At 44.4% G+C, this 25,577-nt stretch overlaps 1 protein-coding gene across 2 annotated transcripts in view; it reads right to left on the reverse strand.

Annotated features, from left to right (window-relative positions):
- The window catches only part of NINL (ninein like), a 146,312-nt gene that overhangs the window by 81,411 nt on the left and 39,324 nt on the right, over positions 1-25,577 (reverse strand). For both annotated transcript variants that reach the window (XM_066595802.1, XM_066595801.1), the window contains exons 4-9: positions 23,950-24,116; positions 13,741-13,807; positions 8,554-8,744; positions 5,158-5,298; positions 2,003-2,167; positions 964-1,100 (exon numbers count right to left, since the gene is read on the reverse strand). In XM_066595802.1, the coding sequence (XP_066451899.1) occupies positions 964-1,100; positions 2,003-2,167; positions 5,158-5,298; positions 8,554-8,744; positions 13,741-13,807; positions 23,950-24,116 (868 nt within the window). The remainder of the gene's footprint in view (positions 1-963; positions 1,101-2,002; positions 2,168-5,157; positions 5,299-8,553; positions 8,745-13,740; positions 13,808-23,949; positions 24,117-25,577) is intronic.

Here is a 25,577-nt window from a genome sequence, read left to right on the forward strand (position 1 = left end):
CCTGACAACCACAGGCATTTCCCGCCATTTTTCTACAGCCAATCATTTGCTGCTACCAACCAGTCCATCACTGGGCAGAACTCACTCTGTGCCATCTCATCTGACCCAGTAATGACCTTTGTAACATATCATGGTTAACCAGAAAACCTCCTCCATAGAGGGTGACATATCATCCATCCATCATGTGCATAAAGCTCCAGATCCCATGAGGCTCCATAGAGGGTGACATATCATCCATCCATCATGTACATAAAGCTCCAGATCCCATGAGGCTCCATAGAGGGTGACATATCATCCATCCATCATGTACATAAAGCTCCAGATCCCATGAGGCTCCATAGAGGGTGACATATCATCCATCCATCATGTGCATAAAGCTCCCAGATCCCATGAGGCTCCATAGAGGGTGACATATCATCCATCCATCATGTGCATAAAGCTCCCAGATCCCATGAGGCTCCATAGAGGGTGACATATCATCCATCCATCCATCCATCCATCATGTGCATAAAGCTCCCAGATCCCATGAGGCTCCATAGAAGGTGACATATCATCCATCCATCATGTACATAAAGCTCCCAGATCCCATGAGGCTCCATAGAGGGCGACATATCATCCATCCATCATGTACATTAGGCTCCCAGATCCCATGAGGCTCCATAGAGAGTGACATATCATCCATCCATCCATCCATCATGTACATAAAGCTCCCAGATCCCATGAGGCTTTCCCTCCTAACTGTCCCTCAAGCCTTACATCTGAAGCAGGCCTTGGTGTCGACATTAAAGTGGTTGTAGAGGAATTGTGAAAACATGGATGCCATCTGTGCAGCTCATCCTAGAATGTAACATCTGTGTAAAAGCACCCTTTCATTCTAGGATGGGCTGCACGGAAGATGGACATAGTTTCTCAACTTCTCTAAAGGATCACAGTCAGCATATTTTGAAGCTGGATGATACTTACTGCTGATGACACAACTCATGCTTGTAAGATGCTAGGGCAGCAAGAAAAAGTCTGTTTTTAGTTGCAATCAACTCATTGTCTAAGGCGGTGGTGAGCTCCAGAAGGTTCACATGATCTTCTACATTAAAATCCAGGCTCTAAGGGGAAAAAAGACAACATTTATACAATCGAGTTCCAAAAATGAAATATATTAACAAGGATTATCCAGCAGTTAAAAAAAAAAATGTAAATGGTGTTCAGCATGCTGTAAACAAAAGAAGCCCTACTCTCCTCATCCGATTCTGTTCTGCTGCTACCGGTTCTCGCTGCTCTTTACTTTTGGCTGCAGCATGCCAGCGCGAACATCAGCAAACCAGGGACATATGATCAATAGTTCACACAAGTGCTCCCTCACACAAGTGTATTTTGGTTGCATATTATGCATGTAATATGCAATGCTAAAACTCCATTGAGCAATTCAGACCATATATATGTGGAAAAAACTGCAGCAGGTCCAATTTTGGAGCATAATAATCACTAAAGTAGGCGCCTGGTGCATAAAACACGTTTATTTTGCTGCATACATAAAAGAAAACGTGCGGAATAAGCTCACGTGAGTGAGCCCTAACACATCAATCCTAAATTTAAAGGAGTTCTGCGGAACATTTACTATTGATGACCTATCCTCACGACAGATCATCAATAGCGGTGGGAGCCTGCCGTTGAAAAGGTCCCCAGGCCAGCTGTCAGTGCAGATAACGCCAGAAGCAGATAGCGCCGACCTCATCGCAGCGGCCCAGACTGGTACTGCAGGCACAGTCCCCGATAAATTTAGTGGGAGCTATACCTGCGGTACCGGACTGCTGCAACATGGACAGGGCCATCTGCTTACAGCACTGTCTTTACTTACAGCTGGCCTGGTGACCAGCAGAGATCCTAATTGGCGACCTCTGCCAACCAATTGTAAAAGTTCCGAAGAACCCCTTTAAAAATGTTCTTCAGTGTATAAAAAGTGAAAGGCATGTTTCACAGCAAATGTCTTCTATAATTAGCCCCTTACCATTAATATATCTTTGGTGTCTTGAATCCCTTCTTCCTCCCATATGATCATGATCTGCTCTGGATTTCCAAAGCCAGTCCCATCATCAATGCTGGAGAATAGATGAAAGCCTCCATACCCAGACAGCAGAGACTGGGAGCCTGTGTTATGGCTGTTCTCTTCTACCTGCGAAGTACAGATATGAATACAAGGTCAAAGAGTTGTATAATAACTCCTGTATAGCCCATTGTAGAACATTTTAGTTACTTTGCTAGAACTCTGAAATTAAGTTTGCAGGCCTTGTGCCATCAGTGTGTTTGAGGTAGATGCACCCTGCAGTGTACCAGCAATGGTTAAGTGGCATTTTTCTGCCATAGAAGCATCGATACCCCGATTTGCAGAGACCATGAAGTGGCAAATAATATAACAAAACAAACTCCTTCAAAATATCCAAACTTTAGACGAACGCGTTGAGGGGTGTAGTTTTTTAAAGGTGTAGTGAGCATTATGGGGGAGATTGAAACTGCTGTAGGCAATGAAAAGTTTGTTTTAGACAACCAATCACAGCACAGTGTTCATTTCTTAAAGTGTGCTTGAAAAATGAAAGCAACATTGTAGTTGGATGTTATAAAACAACCAAGTTTTTCTTTTAAGCTGGATTTACACAGACTAATATTGCGCTTGCAAAATGCGATTTTCCCTGCAATTGCGATGAGTTTTGCGAGAATATTGCATCCCATCTCTGCACACGCAATTTTTAAACACATGAAAAATAGCTTATTGTTTCAATAGGAAACATAATATCACTTTGTATTTGCATGAAAATTGCATGTGTATGCAAGTGCGAGACCATTTTTTTTGCTCCCATAGAAAATAATGGGCGATGTCGCCCCAAGAAAATAGGACATGCTGAGATTTTTCTAACAGTATCGCTGCCTGAGAAGAATCGCCCATGTAAATACACTCATTGTAAATAATGGGTTATTAAACGTGCAAAGTCTGTGCATCTCGCAATCACACGGGACTTGCATGTTTTATCACCCATGTAAATGCACCCTTGGACAGTTTCACAAACCTTCCCTTTTGATGTCACAGGTGTTTTATAGAATTTGTAAGAATTGGGTTGTGAAGATGGAAAAAATTACATTTTTACGAGCAATATGTAGTTTTAGCCAAGGAGCACTATGAGCGAGAAACAAAAAACACCCCCGTTTGGTTACACAAGTTCTCGTGCGTACAGCAATATGCCCGTATGTGGTTGTTAACAGCTGTTTGGACACAATAGGCTTCAGAAAGAAGGATCACCATTTGGCTCTTGGAAATTTTGTTGGAATGGTTTTCGGTCACCAGCTCACATTTGCAGAGCCACTGCAAACTCCCAAGGAGTGACCCCATTTTATATTTCTTTTTTTTGGCATTTCAATTTATAATTCTAGACACAGCGCTACTAATTACGTGTACTTTTAACTTTAAGCAGAAAAACAATACTTTTAAATAAATATATATATATATTTCCAATCTTGACAAATTTTTTAGTCTCACTATGGCACTTAAAAGGGGTTTTGATAACGTATCTTCAGGATAGATCACCAATAGCAGATTGGTGGGGACCCACCGCTCGAGATCCCCGCTGATCAGCTGGGGCCAAATGTCCAGATTACGGTGGTCAGGAGGTATCAGACAGCTTTGCTCCCATTGAATTTAACCCTTGGTCTAGAATAGGCTTCAGTACATGCCATAGCAACCCAGTAGAGCCTCCCAATACAAGCATGGAAAAGGGAGATAGATGGAGGGGGCGTTTTCTGTACCCTGTCAACTGCTATTGATCACAGCATCAGAGGAACTGAACATCAAAATTGGAGCTAGCTCCAGCTCTGGCCATTTTTAGAAGGGTATCAGCTGTTACAACAGACACCCGCTGCTGATGGCGTGGGCTCATCTGCTGATGTAATGGGGTTTTTTTTACAATACATCCAGCTTTGGCTCAAAAACTTCAAGACTTACAGTGTTCAGCCATAACATTAACTTTCGGCCTAATATTATGTAGATACCTTCCATGCCAATGAAACAGCTGTGACCCATTAAAGCATGGACTCTACAAGACCTATGGAAGTGTCCAGCATTAGACACAAAGATTGTCTAGTTGTAAACTATTGATGATCTATCCTTAGGACAGGTCATCAGAAGTAGATCAGCAGGAGTTGGCCACCTATCAGCCGTTTGCTGGGCTGGTGCACTCCTGCATTGACCCGATTTCTGTATGAAGCAGAAAGCTCCGTTCCCATTGCAGTGGCCAGGTTTGGTATTACAGGCAAATATCCCATTCACTTCAATAGGAACTTGGCGAATGCACTTCTGCACCAAGCTGTTTTCTGCAGGAAGCTGACAGCTCTGTTCCCACTGAAGTGGCCAGGTTTGGTATTGCAGGCCAAGTATCTATTGAAGTGAATGGGATCTTTGCCTGCAATACCAAAACTGGCCACTGCAGTGGGAACAGAGCTGACTGCTTCCTGCAGAAAACAGCTCAGCACATACGTGCATTTGCCCGGTAGAAAAGATGGTTAGTGGATGGGAGACCCCGGCTGATCTACTATTGATGGCCTATCTTGTAAATAGGCCATCAACAGTTTACAAGTGGACAACCCCTTTAACTTTCTCATCAATATGTGCTACAGTAGCTCTTCTGTAAAGTCAGAGAAGACAGGTTAGTCTTCACTCACACATCAATAAGCCTTGAGTACAAATTGTATACTGGAGACACCCCATAAGACCTCCAGTTTTAGAGCTGTTTGCGCTCACTCGTCCAGCCATTATAATTTGGTGCTTTTCCAAAGTCACCCTTCCGTTTTTCCAACAACTGCAGATGCAGCCTGGCAATTACCACATTACACAAGCATGAACAGCGCTCATGTAATAGCAGTCTTTATATGCACTCCTGTGTTTGGCTTGAAACTGCACCGAAAACCACATTATTCCAGCCTTAGAAGCTCTGTAACCATAAAATCCCTAGTAGACTACAGTTTTATGAGCATTGGTGGTCTACACTAGCAAGTGTCACATTCTAGTTAGCAAAATAATGATTTCCTACCATTTAATAATAAATTTTCAAAAGAGAAGACAATCCGATTCATAAATCACCAAGAAGTTGGGGCACCATTAGGAATATATTTACTCACCTGGTAAAGCGGATGTCTCTTTTTGAGTGGGGTGGAGGCAGAAGGCAGAGGTGTGTGGCTGAACAATCCCATCTGAAACTCCTGGAAGCTTACTCTGCCATCTCCATCTCTGTCCAGCTTATTAAATAAGTCTTTAAGTTCCTAACAAAACACCAACATTAAACCAAATGTAAAACGTAAGGGACCTAAAGACCAATATACCCATAGCAGAATGTTCATCTGATCATGTTAAATGTTTAATGTGTGCAAATCATGCTCCACAATGACCGTATTGGTACAAAAATCGCCATATTCCAACTTATATGGGGGAGTTTACTTCTACATATTTTGTTTTGCAGGGTTAAACCACTGTATCATATCATAACAACTGTTATCAATTCTAATTAAAAAAAAAAAAAAAGATATTTGCTCCCTAATCTATCCTAAGCACTAACCTTTAGATGATCTAGTGGAGTAACCGCCCTGAGAAAGGCGACCCCAGGCAATAACATAATCCTACCTCACTGGAAGCAGAAAGACGGATCGCCAAAGAGAGCAAAAACAACCCGAAGCTATTTTTCAACTATATTAACAGCAAAAGGATTTGCAGGGAGAGCGCTGGCCCTTTAAAAAACAATGCAGGAGAAATCATTGATGATGACGAAGGGAAAGCAAATCTACTAAACAGTTTCTTCTCAAGTGTATTCACAAACGAAAAGGAAATGCCACACGAGATGCAGGAGAATAAAACGAACCCCTCACAAAATATCTCATACCTAACGCAGGAGGAGGTGCGGAAGCGTCTAAACTAAAATTGATAAATCGCCGGGCCCAGATGGATTACACCCAAGGATACTAAGGGAACTAAGTGACGAGATAGCTAGGCCACTATACCTAATATTTCTAGACACTATCAAGACCGGTGTAGTACCATTGGATTGGCGCATTGCCAACGTGGTTCCAATTTACAAAAAAGGGAGCAAAAGTGAGCCTGGTAACTACAGGCCAGAAGGTCTCACTTCAGTAACGGGAAAAATTTTCGAGGGGATTCTGAGAGACGCCATCGATGAGTTCCTCAAGGAGAATAAGGGAATAACTCCTCACCAGCATGGATTCATGAAGGGTCGCTCATGTCAGACAAATCTGATCAGTTTCTACGATGAAGTAAGCTCTAAGCTGGACCTGGGAGAGTCTATTGATCTTGTATATCTGGACTTCTCTAAAGCCTTTGACACCGTGCCACATAATAGGCTAATATACAAAATGAGGCAGCTCGGACTAGGCGAAAACGTGTGTAAATGGGTAAAAAATTGGCTCAACGATAGAAAGCAGAGGGTGGTAATAAATAGTTCATACTCTGATTGGACCACAGTCGCTAGCGGGGTGCCACAGGGTTCAGTATTAGGCCCCACTCTGTTCAACATATTTATCAATGACCTGATAGAGGAACTGCACAGTAAAATATCAATATTTGCAGATGACACAAAATTATACAATATAATTAATGCAACGGAGGACAATGTGCGGCTACAAACGGACCTGGATAAGCTGGGGGCTTGGGCAGGAAAATGGCAAATGAAGTTCAATGTTGAAAAATGTAAGACTATGCAAATGGGCAGGAGAAACGGATGTCACAAATATTCACTTAATGGGGTACCGCTGGGGAAAAGTGATATGGAAAAGGATCTGGGGGTATTAGTGGATAATAGACTAAACTGGAGTAACCAATGCCAGTCAGCTGCTGCAAAGGCAAATAAAGTCTTGGGGTGCATTAAAAGAGGTATAGGGGCGAAGGACAAGAACATTATCCTTCCATTATATAAGGCACTTGTCAGACCTCACATGGAATACTGCGTACAGTTCTGGTCACCGATGCTCAGGAAAGATGTCACAGTGCTTGAGGGGGTTCAAAGAAGGGCAACTAAACTAATACATGGAATGACGGGACTGGAATACCCAGAGAGGCTATCCAAATTGGGACTATTTACTCTAGAAAAAAGAAGGTTAAGAGGCGATCAAATAACCATGTATAAGTACATGAGGGGACAATACAAGGATCTCTCCCATGATCTGTTTACACCCAGGACCACGACGGTAACAAGAGGACATCCGCTACGATTAGAGGAAAGCAGGTTTCATCACCAACATAGAAGGGGATTCTTTACTGTAAGAGCAGTTAGACTGTGGAACTCTCTACCGGAGGAAGTGGTGATGGCAAAATCCATAGAGGAGTTTAAAAGGGGACTTGATGTCTTTCTGGAGAAGAAGGATATTACAGGATATAAATCTTAGGTTAAGTAAGTGTCAATCCGGGTATATAGGAAGGTAGGAACTATTAGGGGTTGATCCAGGGAACAGTCTGATTGCCATTAGGGAGTCGGGAAGGAATTTTTCCCCAAAAGGGCTAATTGGTTTCTGGCCTTGGGGTTTTTTGCCTTCCTCTGGATCAACACAGTAGGATAGACAGGCTGGACTAGATGGACATTGTCTTCATTCAGCCTTACATACTATGTTACTATGTAATTAAAAGGACAAAGGAGCAGGGTGGGGGAGGAGGTATACAGTAGTAAGGGTCATGAAAGAAAAAAAATAAAAAAATTGATATCTGATCCAACTAGTAGATATGTAACAAAATAAGTTCTAGGATTGGTACCAATGTTTCGTATATTTTGTTCATTGTGTGGGTTAAAGTTATAGTCATTTTGATCGTGGCGATACCAAATTGCTAATGATTTTTTTTTTGTGGGTGTGCGCACGTGTTTTTTTTTTCTGCTTTCACATGCTATCGTGGGTAAAGGTGGGGTTCCAACTTTTTATATATTTTTTCCCCCGTTTTTATTTTTGTCCCACTAGGGGACTAGTTCATGATTTTTGATTATCGATATAATAGATTGCAATAGTTCAATATTGTAGTATATTATATTGGTCTCTGAAGCTTAGCCAAAAGCTTCATAGGCCACTGTAGATCGCAAACCTGGGAGGCCATCTGCAAGCTTTTGGCTGACATAGAAAAAAATCTGGACCCCATGATCACATCACAGGGGTCCGATGAGTAATAGAGGGAGTCCCCTCAATCAGCCTTTTACATGGCTCAGTCATATTGTCCAGTGGCATGTAAAAGGTTAAACAGCTGGAATCATGGTTTCTTCGGTCCCCGCCATTAGAGCTGGAGCCCATCCATCATCAGACAGCTGAGTCCCCACTTCTACCAGCATTGGAGACCCACTTCAGTATTCTGATGGAACACCATAAAAACGGGTATACATCAGAATAACGCCCATTATGGACTGCCGTGATCGGTCACCGAGGGGCTAAGAATCATGCTCTACTGGGTTTGGAACAGATTTTTATTCTACAAATGAGATGAAAACAAAAATCACAACAGGACCATTTATTATAAAATTACACTGCTCGTACCTCATCGCAGAGATCTTCAAGTCCGATGTTCTTACACACAGTGGCAAGTTCTTGCCTGTTGAGGTATCCATTGTGTCCTACACCCAACTCCTCCCAGATGTCCCGCACCTGGTTTTCAGTCATATCAGAATGAACATTTGTAATTCTTCTGTGACTGTCAAAAAATCCTGGGTTCCATATCCTCAGCTGTCCTAACAAAGGGCGAGAAGTGCTGTAATAACATTTCACCGTTTCTATCGTGATTCCCTACTTTTCTTACGTACATACCACCATCTTGTATGTTGGCGCAACACCTTATTCATAAACTGACTATTCCAGCAGGGAATCTTTTCAGATGCGGCGGGGAAATCTCTTCAGCCACGACTGGGGTGAAGGGATTCCCTGGGGGTGGGGGGTAGGGAATGAAGGAATTCCCTGCTGCTGCTGTCACAGAGTATCGCAGAGTTCTTCTATTGCTTTCAATTGGGCCAGCGCTGCTACTGCCAGCCCCATTAAGAGCAATGGGATGAAGGGATGATATTGCCCTCGCCTGTGTGAAAGTAGCCTAAGGCTGCTTTTACATCTGTGTTAGGACTCTGCTCTGTTTTTGGAGGAGAGAAACTGAAATAAAACTCATCCATTTTTCCCCCATTGATTTTAACCTAATGTAATGGAAGCAAACGGAAGCCTCTCCATTTTTTTTGAAACCCTATAAAAATCAGTGGGGGGAGGGGGAACAGATCTGTTTTTTTTCTGTTTTATTTCAGACAGAAACCCTGAACTGAACCTTAAAAGGCAGGTTTTCCATCGCCGAGAATCTCGCACGAGATTTGTGCGCTGCGAGACGCACGAATATGAACCCCATTCTTTTGATTGGAGTATTTGAAGAGTCAAATACATCAGCAGCATGGGCTATCTTTGGGTGTGCCCCCACATCGCATTGGCCATTATTTTCAATGGGGCCGGCAAAGCAATGGGAAACACTCCACCATCCTCTACTTCGGGTTTTAGCTGAAGTAATGTGAGGCGGTTTTAACATAAAATCGCCTCGCATTGGCTGTTGGCGAGCACAAAATTGGGCCAATCTTCATCGTCCGATAGGCCAATTTCACACAGGTGAGTGCGCTAACGCAGGTGTAAAAGCAGCCCATGGTGTGTTTGTATATATTATATATATTAGATTATGACTCACACGCATCATCATCACCATAGCATCTACAAGGTCACCCATGGAAAAGTATCCCGACACCACACTCTTATGAAAGCGGTCTAAAAGAATATCTGTCTCTGTTGCCCATAGCAACCAATCACAGCACAGCTTTAATTTCCTATACTGCTGAGGTAACATGAAAGCTGCGCTGTGATTGGTTGCTACAAAGATTTTCTTTTAGCCGGATTTCATAACTGTGTAGTGCCAGGCTTATTTACCATCGTCCACCCTATACAACGAACTCCAGGTCTCACATCATCTACACAAGCGGCCTTTCTCAATCAAACACAATAGCCTACATCATAAAACATAGAATTTTTCATCAGCCGTCTGCTGAGGTTCCACGGTAACAGTTTCAAAAAGTGACAAAAGTCTTGATGCAAGAATTCCAAGCTTAAAGGGTGTTTTCCGGGCACAAAATGGAAATTCTGAAAATGCTGAAATTTTGGAGGTAAGCCAAGTAGTGGCAACCGGTACCTTTCTGTCTGCCGCTCCCGACTCTGTTCTTCATCCCATGCAGCCACCGATCTGTCGCTGTATTTACATGCATCACTTCCGCAGTAAGTGCAACAACAGGCTGATACTACAACTCCCAGCAAGCATAGAGCTTGATTACCGGCCAGCGCTGTAGCTCCGCCCACAGCTCGCAGGACCTGCAACTTACTAGCACAAACCTCCCTCTCACTGAGAGTGCCAGAGGCAACCTGCTGAAGGAGACAGACAGGACCATCCGACACTCTGAACTGCACATCAGTAATACAGTGCAGTACTTCTGCCTCTGTCCACTCCTGTCCTCCCATCATGCACTGCTTACAGCCGGAAGTTGGAGTCTATGGACAGGGGAGCAAACAGCAAATGTGGACAAATGACATCAGAGGAAGTGGAGGTACTTCAGGTGGAGAGACATGTAACAGATAGAAAATGAAGAAACTAGCTAGACCGGGTCCAGTGAACCCATTACAAAATGACTTATTCTGATGATGTACATTAGATTTTAAAATGTTAGTCTGTGCCCGGAATACCCCTTTAAGTCCTGGGCAATCATGGTACGTGCTTGGATATATAATAGCGAACAGTAGCATCGAGCTGCAACAATGACAGAATGAGAGAATGAAGAGCCAACAAAAGAGCAGAACAGCGAGCTGGGAGGCTGCGGTCATTGCATATCATCTTCCAGATTCGAACTTCTCATAATTCACCTTTAATGACATTCAGACACTGAAATTCGAAATTAATGGAAATTGAAAATCAAAAATTTTCATTTACCAAAACTGTCCACAATAAGGCGGTCCTTGTTACCAATAGCTGCAATTGGTTGCTATGAGCAACGTATCGTTTTTGTCTTCTGGCAAAAATCTGGGCAGCTGATCAAAAAGTGAATGGACCCCATTACAGTCAATGGGGTCCATTCCGTGCCGTTTGGATTCGCCATAAGATGGAGCCATTTGGCTGCAGGAATTTTCCCTTCCTGCTCCCGCCGGAACCCTGGACGCAGATGTGAAACCACCTGTTCACATGAGCTGTTCATGCCGTGGACATCAGCGAGTCAAACAAGTTCTCACTCAGCTTTTTCCAAGATCATGTTTTAAGGCTTTGTACCCACACACTTTCTGTGGTATTATTGTATGTTAAAAAAGCAGGGGATTTTTTTTTTTAGATAATTTTTGTAACTCATTGTTTACAGACACTTTTTTTCTATTTTTTTCCCCATACAGAGAAGTTTAGGCAAAACTGTCAGAGGATAAAACAGGAGAAAAACAGCAAAACCTACAACATATTGCGACTACAAAAACACAACTGACCAAAAAAGAATGTACATCAAGTATAAAAAAAAAACAAAAACAAAAAAAACACTACACAATTGCACCGCTTGTGGGGGTTTTCAAATTCCTGCTAACATCTGATCGCAGGATTCTTTGTCACAAGAAGTGTGTGAAACCACCCTTGAGGTAGGTTCAAAAGAAGTCATTTTTGTGGTGGCTGTGCAGACAAAAAGCACATAAAAAAAACCAAACTGACCTATTATAAAAACATTAGTGTGCATTCACATGGGATGATTAGGAGGTTAAAAACGGCAATAAAAACCTTCATTGCACTTTTGCTGCATTTGCAGTAAAAAAAAAAAAACATGCAGTTTTGCTGCTACAGATGTCATTTTTACTGTATGCAGACCGCCCCATGGGAATGTAGAGAACTTCATCAAAGCGGTTACTGAAGTTACGCACCCATAGACAGATCTAGCCTAACCGTCATAAGGGCGCTTTCACACATACTAGAACATGCCACTGCATGGAAAAATCTGCAGCAAACTCTGCATGTCGAACATGTAAATACTGATGGGAATTTGAAAATGGCTAAATTCAGACGTGCGGTTTTCCGCAGTGGAGTATTTCACTACGTGTTGCGGAATATTCTGGTATGTGTAACAGCAACCTAAGGCCAGATACACGAGCATATTCGTATTTATGCATGCATTTGCACTGCGGTTTTGTGGAATAGGCATTAAGTATTTATGTGCACAAGTGTGCTTTTAATGTTCCTTTTGACTGACGCACGCACGCACACGCACACGCACGCACACTGCTCTTAGCCATTGTAATGGCCAATTAGTGTAATAGTCCAATACGTTCTTTCCCTGCACACAATAGTGCATCTTGCCCATTTGTTTGCAAGATGGGAATGCACACGCAAAAGTACACGAACGTATGAACGAAACCATTGAAATCAGTGGGTTCTACTTTCTGCGTATTGCAACGCAAAATTGGCATATGCAAAAAGGTGTGCAAATAGTCGCTTGAAGGCGGATTCACATGGGCATATTTGCCTGTGCAAAATTTGCATGCCAATAGGCCAAGAATAGAACTCATTAATTTAAAAAGGGTTCGCTCCCACATTCTTTTATTGTGTGCAAGAAAAAAATACAGCACACACTACTTTTGTAAGCATTTGCACACCAAAGATCCCAATAGAAGTCTATAAGGGGTGCGCAAATGCAAGGAGATACACGATATGCTGCGCAATTGCATGGGAAAAAGAACACATCTGAGACTAAATAGCCATTTATATTGGGGCGTGGTGGTGTCCTATGCGCAAAAAAAACACGTCTTGCACAGGCAGAAATATGGTAACATCACACGCACAAAAAAAAAAAAGACTCATTCATAGCGCAATTATGTTGCGCCGAGTCATGCACATAAGCCCGTGTGAAGCTGCCTTAACCGTGCTATTTAAAAACAAATTTGAACATTGTGGCATAATACCCTGAAAGCAGAAGACCTGTATGAAACATCAATAAAACTGAATTCGGAGTGGGCGGTTCACATGTAGTTAAAACCACACCCAAAACACCGCACACCATTTTACCGCCATTTAACCTGGTTGTTTCAAAAACCCAAATTGCTCACAAAAAAAAAAAATTTAAAAAATGACGCTTTCATTGCACCATCTGAATGCACCCAGAGAGGGGTGTCACACTTGCAACTTGCATTCAAATGGAGCAATTGGGGTACGGTTAAAATTGTCTGATGTCTAAAGACATTATGATTTAAAGCTGTACAGCGCCAATGTTGGAAGACGTTCGTCGGGGTTCTCTTACTGTATATTGTCAGCCTCTCTGCTGTTGGAGCTTATCCAATGTGTCACTTCATGCAGTACTGGCTTTAGCCAGCATATAGCGCCGCTGTATAAAGGCAGAAGTTTAAAAAAGGGTGCAACAGTTACCGTGAAATGTCACGACTGCATGATGAATATGGTGCACATCACCAGGACCCCCAGGTTTTTAATTATGGTACAAACTAGACTCCAATTTGCCATGATTTGCTGGGACTTGTAGTGTCACAACAGCTGGAGACAATAACAGACAGATGTCATTAGTCACTAAGAGCCATCCCCACCCTGCTATATGCTGCACATAAGCCCTAACAGTACAACGTCAGCCAGCGGCGCTGCAACATACGCGCCACGAATTTCGCTTTATTTAATGAAATAATCAATTTTACCTTGTGCTTCAAAGTTTTCAATCTGAGGCTCCTTGGCGATTTCTGCTTCTTCGTCAGACTTGAGGCTCTACAGAAAGAGCACATGTGAGACAGATTTCTGCATAAATGATCCAAGATGGAAATACGCATAAAAGGGAGTAGAAGAGAAAAAAAGAAGGACTATAGCAGGCAGGAAGGCTGAGGGAGAAAAAAAATGCCTTTGCTGGGTTTAAGAATGTGCGTTAACCTCCCAGACAATCCCGAGGCCAAAGCAAACAAGTGAAGCCTTACAACTCGCTCACTTCATACTGTTTCATCTCAACTGGATCCTTAAACCCCAACTCGCTATTAACCAGAAAGACTTCCTCTGCAATCAGCCCAAGTGAAACATTAAACCGGCTGCAGAGCGCAGCATTAACACATTCACCGACACGTACTGCAGGTCAATGCACAAGAAACACAAAGGGCTCCAGTGGACTAAAAGCTGCAGGTTCTGCATTTATGGGGGCTGATTGGCATACACTAGGAGGGCGCTGTCACATGTGCAGGGTTGGGAAGTCAAAATCAGGGGAGGAACACCAAAAAAAGAGAAAGTAAAAAGGACCGACAAAAAGTTTTGCCTTCAAAAACTGCAGGAAAAAAAAAAGAAACTAAAAAACAATCAAAACCTGCACAAGTGACAGCACCTTCCCCATGAGTAGATAAGGCACCGAAAGCACCAATAGGCTACTGTTTAGGCTGTTGGGAGGTTCCTTTGCCAATCCGGCACAAAATTACAGAAGAAATGGCACTGCATGCAGCGTTTTCTTCCAGTGCAATTCCCAGGCAGCTGAGCACAAACTGAACGGGCCCCATTATAGTCAATGGGGTCTATTTGGCACGGTCATGAGACGGATCTATTTGGGCAGGGGATTCCCCCTTTCCTGCACTCATAACAGAGCAGGAAAACGGAACCGCCGCCGCAGATGTTAAAGCAACCCGATCTCTTCAAGGTCAGTACAAATGTATACATGTGGGTGTAAAAAGACAGTGAAACACGAGCGGAAGGGTGAATACACACAGGAACTGCTGAATATCCGCTGTGGAGCGCAAGGCGAAATCCTGCAGCAATGTACAGTACAGTGTAAGTGAATTGGGTTTTAAAGGGAACTGGTCACCAGCTATAATCAAAATTATGGTGCTGTTAGGGTAGGGTCCCGGGAGCCCGGGCACTTTTTTTGTTTTTTTTAACGTAACCACCTCCCATACCTGCACTGTCAGACTCGAAAGTCGGCATGCAGCCTGTGCCATCAGACTCAAAGCTACCGACCGTGCACGCACACTCCCATTGAGCTCTATATTGGAAGGTGGATGTGTGTAAAATTTACCTCCCTGGGTCCTGGGAATCTGCCCTAGCCTTAGATTATAGTCGGTGACAGCTTACCTTTAAAATCCCATTTACTTATAGTGGAACAATATCCACAGCGGATTTACTCCATAATTTGTGGTCATACCCTTTAGGCCAGTGTCACATGGAGGGGTAAGTGCATCTGTGCTTGCATTTGGGCCGCATATTTGCGCAATGGGCATTTGCACGCATATGGGTGTATTTTGCTGCACTTTTTGCGCAAGCAAATTGTGCGTATTTGCATGCGCATCAACAACACACGACCATGCTCCCATTTAGGGCTCCTGCACACTGGCGATCGCTATATCGCTGCGTTATTTTTAATGCAAATGTCAATAGGAGTTTCTAGTGTTAAAAATGCATCGCACAAATATCGCAATGTGTTTTAAATAGAGATGAGCGAGCATACTTGGCCACGCCCATTTTTCGCACGAGTGCCGCGATTTTCGAGTACTTCCGTACTCGGGCGAAAAGATTCGGGGGGCGCCGTGGGTGAGTGGGGGGGGGGGGGGGGGAGAGGGAGAGGGAGAGAGAGAGGGCTCCCCCCTGTTCCCCGCTGCTACCCCCCGCTCCGCCACGCCTCCCCCCGAATCTTTTCACCCGAGTACGAAAGTACTCGAAAATCGCAGTGCTCGATCGAGTAATTACTCGAAACGAGTACGTTCGCTCATCTCTAGTTTTTAATAATTGAAAGACCTAATGACATTTGCGTTAAAAAACGCAGCAATAGCGCAATCACCAGAGTACAGAAGCCCTTATTGAAATGGGCAATTAGTGTAATTAGTTTAATATTGCTCTTTCCCTGCATAAATGCGCAGAAAAATAGAGCATGGAGCGCACAAAATGCACCTATGTGAATGAAACCATTGAAATCGATCTACAAATACGTTTGTGTGCATCTGCACACAGCAAAGAAACACCCCGATTGAAATGGCTAATTAGGTCCAGATATGTTCATTTTCCAGCGTGATTACGCAGTGTTTCACGCATCTCCTTGCGCATCTCCTGTTGACTTCTACAAGGGCCTGTAGTGCCCAAATATGCAGAAAACTAGAGCAGGTTATGTATTTTTTTTCTCTTTGCGCAACCAAACTGTGAATGAAAAATACAGAAATGTGAATGAACCCATTGAAATTAATGGCTTCTATTCATTGCATATTGTGCGTACAAATTTTACGTGCGCAAATATGCCGGCCTTAAGTAGTGGCTTCGATGTGCGATTAAGCGTCTCCCATCTCAAATCCATACGGCAGCTAGACTCATCTTCCTATCCAGCCGTTTCTCAGACGCCTCTGCACTATGCCACTCGCTGCACTGGCTGCCCATACACTACAGAACTCAATTCAAACTCATCAACCCCAGGGTGGACACCCACTGGCGTTATATTCGATCTTGTGCTGCGAGAGTAAGTGAAAAACACTCGCAGCGCAACAAAAACGCTGGAACATCGCCAGTGTTTTCAATGGAGCCAGCGGCAGCAGCGCTAGCCCTATTGAAAGCATAGGGAAAATACCGCAGACTTCTGCCACAGCTGTCACATGTTCATGAATGAATAGCTAAGCACTAGTGGTAATTGGCTGAGCGCTCAGCCAATCAGCACAGCCCTTTCAGGAGGCGGGGATTTTTAAATCCCCGCCTGCTGAAAGTGCTGGACAGCAGTGCCGGAGAGCCAGCCGGAGGACGCGTCTGAGCGGCGGAGAGGCGAGTACATTTTTTTTCTTTTTTTAACCAGTTAATGATGATTTTCAGGGAAGGGATTATATTTCAAGCCCTTTCCCAAAAATCATACTGTGGGGCTTGCCACAAACCACTTCTTTCAATGGGATTGGCAGCAGCGCCGATCCCATTGAAAGCAATGGGATAGCATGCTGCACTTCTGCCACAGCTGTGACAGCTGTGGCAGAGAACGCCATCATCCCCGCGGTCCCCACGGGGATGAAGGAGACTCCTGCGGTATTCTCCCTATGTTTTCAATGGGGCTAGTGCTTCCGCCGCTGGCCCCATTGAAAACACTGACGATATCCCGGGATCTTTCTTACGCTGCGAGGCGAGTGTTTACACTTGCTCTCGCAGCACAAGAGAGAATAAAACGCCAGTGGGTGTCAGCCCTCACCAACAATGTTCTCCATGACACCTCTCCACCGTACATCACCTTCCTCCAATCCGTAAATCACTGAGCGTGCGCGTTCCACTCTGCTAACACACTCCGACTAAACACTCCTCTAATACGAACCTCGCATGCTCACCTCCAGGACTTCTGTAGAGCAGAACCCATCCTCTGGAACGCTCTACCCAAAAACATCTGGAGAATCCCTGAACCGCGGAACTTCAGACTCGCCTTAAGGATGCACTCTTAAAAGAAGCATACCAAACCTCCTAATCTATTCCCTCGCCCCCTGCCCCTCCCTGTGGCTCTCCACTTTTGCTTATCATGTACCCTTTCTGCCCCACACCTTCTGTACTACCCCCAACCTGTTTGTGTCTCAAAAAACTATATATCACGTTATCACATTGCTATGTTCCCCTTTGCTCCGCCGTCTGCCCCTGTACCTTCCGTTATCACCACCACCCCTCAGTTTCTAAATAATTGAATACCACATAGAAGTTTTGTAATTTCTTACTTTTCGTATTGCTTGTGTTCCCCATGTGCCTCGTAAGCGCTGCAGAATAAGTTGGCGCTATAAAGATTATTATTATATCCTGCAGATATAAATCTGCTATCAAAAATTGTTTACCACAGATTTCACACTTTCTTAATGCAAAGGTTGAAATCCGCAACAAAGTCCATGCCATGAATTGCATATTTTGCAGCTGCAGATTTTCCATCCCCCCTGAACGTACCCTAAAGTGCAATACTGCACTGCAGTCATTGTGGCATGTAATACTGCAAGCAATGTCTTGGACTAAGGACTTTTCTAGAGAAAAGAAAAAGCAAAAAAAAAAGCTGGTTGAAACTAGTTTTTTTTCAGACAATGACTGGATTTGTAAAAATAAAACTAAAGCATAACTTCTGTTTCAGCAACTTTAACCAATTGCATATTTGGACCAATATACAAATCCTTATTAGTGTACCGCACCCTTCTAGGTTTCACACAGACTACCGTATTAGAAGTACAATTTTCTATGAAGTTTCAAGGATATGATCTGTAGACTACTCCGTGTCTGCAAGTGATTATTCTGAATGCCATTTTGGAGTTGGGAAGGAATTTTTTCCCCCCAATGGGCTAATTGGCTTCTACCTCATTGGTTTTTCTTTTTGCCTTTCTCTGAATCAACAAGGGGGTTAAACCAGGCTGAACTAGATGGCATTGTCTTTATTCAGCCTAACATACTAGATTACTATGTAAATCGCTGGTGAAGTTGATTCTCATGAAGTCTCCAGCTGTCTCCACTGCCCCCGAGCTACAGAAATAGCGTGGCACTGTAACACTGCCCCCCCCCCCAGATACAGAAACAGCGTGGCACAGTAACACCGCCCCCCCCCCCCCCCCCCGGGCTACAGAAACAGAGTGGCACAGTAACCCCCCAAGCTATGAAAACAACGTGGCACAGTAACACCACCCCCGAGCTATGGAAACAGCATGGCACAGTAACCCCCACAAGCTATGGAAACAGCATGGCACAGTAACCCACCAAGTTATGGAAACAGCGTAGCACAGTAACTCCCCAAGCTATGGAAACAGCGTGGCACGGTAACCCCCCCCCCCCAAGCTATGGAAACAGCGTGGCACGGTAAACCCCCCCCCCCCAAGCTGTGGAAACAGCGTGGCACGGTAACCCCCCCCCCCCAGCTATGGAAACAGCGTGGCACGGTAACCCCCCCCCCCAGCTATGGAAACAGCGTGGCACGGTAACCCCCCCAGCTATGGAAACAGCGTGGCACGGTAACCCCCCCCAGCTAGGGAAACAGCGTGGCACGGTAACCCCCCCAGCTATGGAAACAGCGTGGCACGGTAACCCCCCCCCCAGCTATGGAAACAGCGTGGCACGGTAACCCCCCCAGCTATGGAAACAGCGTGGCACGGTAACCCCCCCCCCCCAGCTATGGAAACAGCGTGGCACGGTAACCCCCCCAGCTATGGAAACAGCGTGGCACGGTAACCCCCCCCCAGCTAGGGAAACAGCGTGGCACGGTAACCCCCCCCAGCTAGGGAAACAGCGTGGCACGGTAACCCCCCAAGCTAGGGAAACAGCGTGGCACGGTAACCCCCCAAGCTAGGGAAACAGCGTGGCACGGTAACCCCCCAAGCTAGGGAAACAGCGTGGCACGGTAACCCCCCCAAGCTATGGAAACAGCGTGGCACGGTAACCCCCCCAAGCTATGGAAACAGCGTGCCACGGTAACCCCCCCAAGCTATGGAAACAGCGTGCCACGGTAACCCCCCCAAGCTATGGAAACAGCGTGCCACGGTAACCCCCCCAAGCTATGGAAACAGCGAGCCACGGTAACCCCCCAAGCTATGGAAACAGCGAGCCACGGTAACCCCCCAAGCTATGGAAACAGTGTGCCACGGTAACCCCCCAAGCTATGGAAACAGTGTGCCACGGTAACCCCCCAAGCTATGGAAACAGTGTGCCACGGTAACCCCCCAAGCTATGGAAACAGCGTTGTACAGTAACTCCCCGAGCTATGGAAACAGTGTGGCACAGTAACCCCCCGAGCTATGGAAACAGCGTGGCACAGTGACAACCCCCTGAGCTATGGAAACAGCGTGGCACAGTAACTCTCCGAGCTATGGAAACAGCATGGCACAGTAACTCCCCGAGCTATGGAAACAGCATGGCACAGTAACTCCCCGAGTTATGGAAACAGCGTGGCACAGTAACTCCCCGAGTTATGGAAACAGCGTGATGTGCTGTGATGCTTCACTTCGTCGAGAGCTATAGAAACAGTGCTGGCCTGAAGTGCCCATCTAGGTGGCCGGTAACCAGAGCAATGGTTTCCTATCTCTTCTATGAAAAGCTAAGATGATAATACCACTTTAAGGAAGGCCTGCCTGCATTCACAAAGAAGAAAAAAACTCATATACAATACTCATTTTCAAAATATTGTTACAATGTAAGTTAATGCAGGAAAGTTCCGTTAAAATGTAATTGATCAATGATCTCGATGGATTATGTCACTGTGTAAAACGTTAATATCGGCAATAGAAGCTATAAATGTAACTACCACGCATAGAGGCATTTATAATAGGAACTGCTGTCTAGCGCTTGTCAATAAGCATTCTCGTGGCTGGGGGAGGAATACCTCCCTGCAGGTAGTAAGGATCATTATGATGGCGGCTGTACAAATGGGAGATCCTATAAAAGACCTTAACAGTTTTATAGTATATTTATACAGTCATGGCTTGGAAATCCGTGGCAGAAATTCACAGCTGAAACGCAGAACTTTGCCACCACATTGCATTACTCACAGTGCAGAATCCACATGATTGGCGAACACCCTGCAGTGCAGTCATTAGTCTCTGTGGAATTTTTTTCCCCAGAGGATGCAAAGGGGGCTTACCTTCCCCACCACCACCACCACCCCCTCACATGCAGTGTAAGCAGAATTAGGGTTCGTTCACATCAGCATCAGAGTTTCCACTCAGAACCTCCATTTCTGATTTCTGGGTGGATGAAATGGCGCTGTATGTAGCGCTATTTCATCCTGTCAAATCTTAAAAAAAAATGCCAAAAATCTGAACAACGCTTTATAGTCAATGGGGTCCATTTAGCGCTGTTTGTTTCCATCATAAACTGTCTCTGTTCGGCCAGGGGTTGCTGTTTTTCTGCTTACGGAAGAGGAAAGCGGAAACCCCTGTCGCTGGCGTAAATGAGCCCTTATTGCGGATCCCAAATCCTGGCAGAATCCATATGTCAATAGTATCAGCCATCTCTCAGGAGACAAAATACTGCTTACGCTGCCACCTTGTGGTATGACTGGGAATCATCTATTTTTAAAATATTTGATAATTGCATCCATGTGGGTCCAATAGTACTGAGAACCCGGTGATGCTAAAAACAGTGGTACCCTGTCCAGTTCCAGCAGTGACGTGGAAGTGCATTAGCAGTCAGTCTCCAGTAGGTCTGAGTGGCACTAGGATTTTTTTTTTTGCACAACTGATGGATTTTAACTCCTGTAGACCACTGTGTTTCAGTCCTAAAAGGACCAGACACTTTTTAGCGATATTACCCATGTAGCAGTTTTGAAGCCCTATTTTTTTTCATAGCCTGCCAAAATTATTTTTGATTCGTTTTCTTATTTGTCACATACAGGGCTATATTTTAGTATCTTTTTTCACTGAAATTGTATTAGTTTTTTTTTTAATTTTATTGGGGTATGGTTTACGGGGGAAAAAAATGTATAGTTCTTTATTTTTAAAATTCAGAGTAACGATCCGCGCCACCATATAATAAATAATGAGAGTGACTCACCTGGTGCACAGCGGGGTCCCCTATTTGAAGATTTGCTTATTTTTAAAATTATTATATACATTAAAATAAAGTACAAGAATGAGTGTCATTTTGATGTATAATTTATGATTACAGGGTGCATATGGCGACTGTTTAGGTTGGCGTTGAAGGTTAGTCGCTTTGCTTTTATTATAAAAATTATTTATTTTTACATCTATGTCCCCTATGGCATGATAGGACCTCTGGTAGGACATTTATACTTTTTCTGTAACTGGAGCATTCGAAAGATCAGCTAGTAGTGACAGTAGTCATTGTCAAAGCTGGTCACCCTGCTGCTCTAACATACCAGGGATCTCATGATTTCAGTTTGCCCTCCCCCACCCAAACTTCACTGCAGGCCCTTGTCTTACCCATCAGTTTTTGCTACATTGCTGGCCTTTTATGTACCCGATCAATACAGCCCAAGCCTCGAGACAGGTCTCTCCTCCCCACCCTCAGAAAGAAAAAAATATATAAATACTCATGGGAGACCATCTTATAACATACTGAGCTCAGATACAGTGGATTAGCTTTAGTGTGCCTCTAATAGTGAATTCCATATATAATTGTCAAATACCAACTCTACACATTGATTACTGGTGATGCATCTTACTAGTAACGTTCACTTACTGTTTTCAGCTCTATCCGGCCCAGATCACCATAATGCCTTTTTCCAGCCACCACTTGTCTCTGCAAATTTTGCAACACAGAAACTTTGGCTCCATGCTTTCCCACCACAAACCACATCTCCTCACTATGCACAACCTCCCTCCGCATCCTAATGCCCTCTTTAATATAGTGCCAACCAGCTGTTACTCCTGATAAGTAATCTCACACAGACTACTCCCCATGCTGCCCTCTCTCATAGACTGCTCATCGCTCACACAAAGTGCTCCACATCATTCCCTTCTTTTTCATACGGACTGCTGACACGCCTTATGGTTCAGCTACCTCCCTGTCACACAAAATGCCCCTCATAGTACCCCTCCTTGCAGACTGCTCCCCCTCATCACATAGGATTCCCTTTTATGGATCTGTGCAACTTTCATGTCACACAGGATGCGCCTTATGGTTCTCCCCTTCTCCCTTCATCACAGAAGATGCCCCTACATGGTTCTAATCCTGTCTTGTCACACAGAACACTGCTTTTGGCCCCCCATCACAGAGGATGCCCCTTATAGTTCTCCCCAACCCCGCTTGTCACACAAGATGCCCCTTCATGGTGATCTTCCAATTCCCTCCCTTGACGCATAAGACACTCCTATCGGACTGTGTAAGTTACTACTCCTGCCTGTCATGTTGCTACTGTTAACATCCCAATCTCTTCCCCTCTCCTCCTCAACTGAGTAGTGTACTGCAGGACCAATCACCGAGCAGTGCTCACATGTCATTACAGTTAGGGGTTGCTGACAAAGTGGAAGACAAGGTAGGGGGCACGACTAAAAAAAAAAAAAAAAAAAAATTTAAATTCTCATAAAAAGTATTATTACAAGATTGATAATATGGGAGATTGAATAATACCCCTGCAACTCAACCTATTGTAAGGCAGCATTCCTTCAAGCCAAAGTTAGACTCTTTATACAAGCCTTGTAAGAATGATTGGGAATTAAAAGATTGATGAGACACACAGAGTATTAAAGGGCTTGCGTAGGGTTAGAAAAAGAGGTTTGCCTTCTTCCACACACAGCACCTCCATTGTCCATGGGTTGTGTCTGGTATTGCAGCTCAGCTTTATTGCAGTGAAGGGAAGCGGAGCTGCAAAACCGGACACAATCTATGGGCAAGGGTGGCATGGTATTTGGAAGAAAGCAGTCATGTTTTCCTAACTCTGGATAACCCCTTTTAAATAAACACAAGTTCTGTGAAAAAAGGTATGCTTTAACAGTGCTTCAAGCTCCAGTCTTTCAGTATTGTAGCATGTGCTATAGGTTTAATTAGAAAGTGCATTAAAAAAATTTTTTTTAAAAAAGACTACAAGTTGGCTTTCGATAGAAGTACATCTACTAGCATTCTCTAAGGCTGTTTGCTTAAAGGCCTTATCCACTTCTAGTTGTTTTGTTGCAGGAAGCAGTTGGCTCCATACGTTGCACAGTGGCCTGAGTTGGTACTGCAGGCTAAATCCCATTCGCGGTTGATAAGCAGCCGGGGGCCTTCTGAAAGGCCCTAGGGCTGTCTATGCAGAGCGCCTATCAAGCCGTGCGCTTGCTGGGCACTCTGCATAGGCAGCCCTGGGGCCTTTCAGGTGGTCCCCGACTGCCTAGCAACCACACAGCGTCCCGCGATCTCATCGTGAGACGCTGTACGGGCCCCCTGAATGTCGGGTGCCGGCTGTTTCTTACAGCTGGCACCCGGCGGCAGCAGTTCAGACGAGCTACGCCGCTCGTCAGAAGCCAATTAGTCATCCCCACCTCTACACTCTCTAATGAGGACGAGCGTCTCAGCTGACTTTTCCTCTGGTCCTTTTCATGTAGATATTTGTTAGCCTCATTTTCGACATCTTCACGCTCAGGATGTGTACGTCGGCCATATCTCTTGTTCCCTTTCACAAATTTAGGTTGAGCTTCTTCAGGGATCACTGAAAAAAAAAATGTGAAAAAAAATATAAGAACATTTAAATGTTGACGTGAATATAGAACTTCTTCACAACTTATAATACAGTCCCAAATAGTCAGCGCACATACTTCATAACACCCATTGCTTATGATTATACTTACTAACTTGGCATATATCACCAGGCAGAACCTCTTATTTAGGGGCACCGCTACATGGTTACTGATTATACCGCTTGTGGAGCAAAAACACAGCACCTATTGTATATTAACTGCTTTTCCTGAGCCCTCTAAACCAATCTGAAGCACAAATATTCTGTGCAGACTCTCCAGAACATGAAACAAAGGGCAAAGAGTTGAATCTTATAAGTTAAGGCTGGTTCACAGGGGACGATAATCGCTCAAAACAGTTTGAATGACAGCTTTCAGCGGTTATTTTGCATAAACTATTAAGTAGCTACTCAGCTACTTAAGTGCAAATGAAGCCTTAGCTGAATGCAGTTAGACTGGGTTCACACTGGGCGGATTTGCCGCGGAAATTCCGTCCGGAATGTCGCCGCGGCAAATCCGCCTGTGGCCGCTAATGCCAGGATTAGCCAACCATGTGGACGAGATTTCTCAGCAAAGCCGGCATAAGCTGGCGCTGCAGATTCGCCAGCCGCAGCAAGTTACTTTTTTTTTTTCCGCTGCGGTCGCGCTCTTCTCTTTGGGAGCGCCGGCCGCAGCAGAGAAGCGAGCGGCCAGGCCGCTTCAAAACCCGCAGTTAAGTGCCGCGTGTTTTGATACAGCGGATTCCCAGAGTAAATTTTGCGTTTTTTTGCTGCGGCCAAACCGCGAGATTTCCACCCGGAATCCACCCAGTGTGAACCCAGCATTAATAGCCCTCTTATCTGCGCTCAGATCCTTTGTTCTCCACGGGGAAGCAATGCCATCAGCACTTAGGTTGGACTGAATTTAACAATCAGCTAGCAGTGCATGAAAAGTGCCGAAGATCGCTAAAACAATTGCTGATTAGCGATTTTTTTATTTTTTTTTAGCGATCATCGGATGGTGTAAATGGGTCTTTACAATATATCACCAGGTGTGACTTGTAACAATTGCCTCCGGCAGGAAATTATGGCACAGAAGACACTTTATAACGCCACCTAAAGGGGGAGTGCTCTATCCTAAACCCCCGAAAAGTGTTGCTCATATCCCTTGTTTTTATCTAATTTTAATGCTTTTTTAGTCCATTTATTTTATTTATGTCATTTTATTATTTTATCCCCACAAGTAATTGTTGTCGATGGTCTGCACGTCCAAATAAACCCTCACAAAATCCTTCACCCAAATTGCGCATTTCTGTCCTCTGGATTTTTGCACTTCTAGATACAGAGAGTTGATGGAGGGGTTGCCCGTAGTGGGCAGCTGACCTCCGCTGTCATCAGAGACCAGGAGAACCACAGTGCTGCAGTGCTAAATCACCAGGGCTGAAGGGGGGCAAGTAT

The sequence above is a fragment of the Eleutherodactylus coqui genome, chromosome 3 (assembly GCF_035609145.1).
Source record: "Eleutherodactylus coqui strain aEleCoq1 chromosome 3, aEleCoq1.hap1, whole genome shotgun sequence".
Taxonomy (NCBI): domain Eukaryota; kingdom Metazoa; phylum Chordata; class Amphibia; order Anura; family Eleutherodactylidae; genus Eleutherodactylus; species Eleutherodactylus coqui.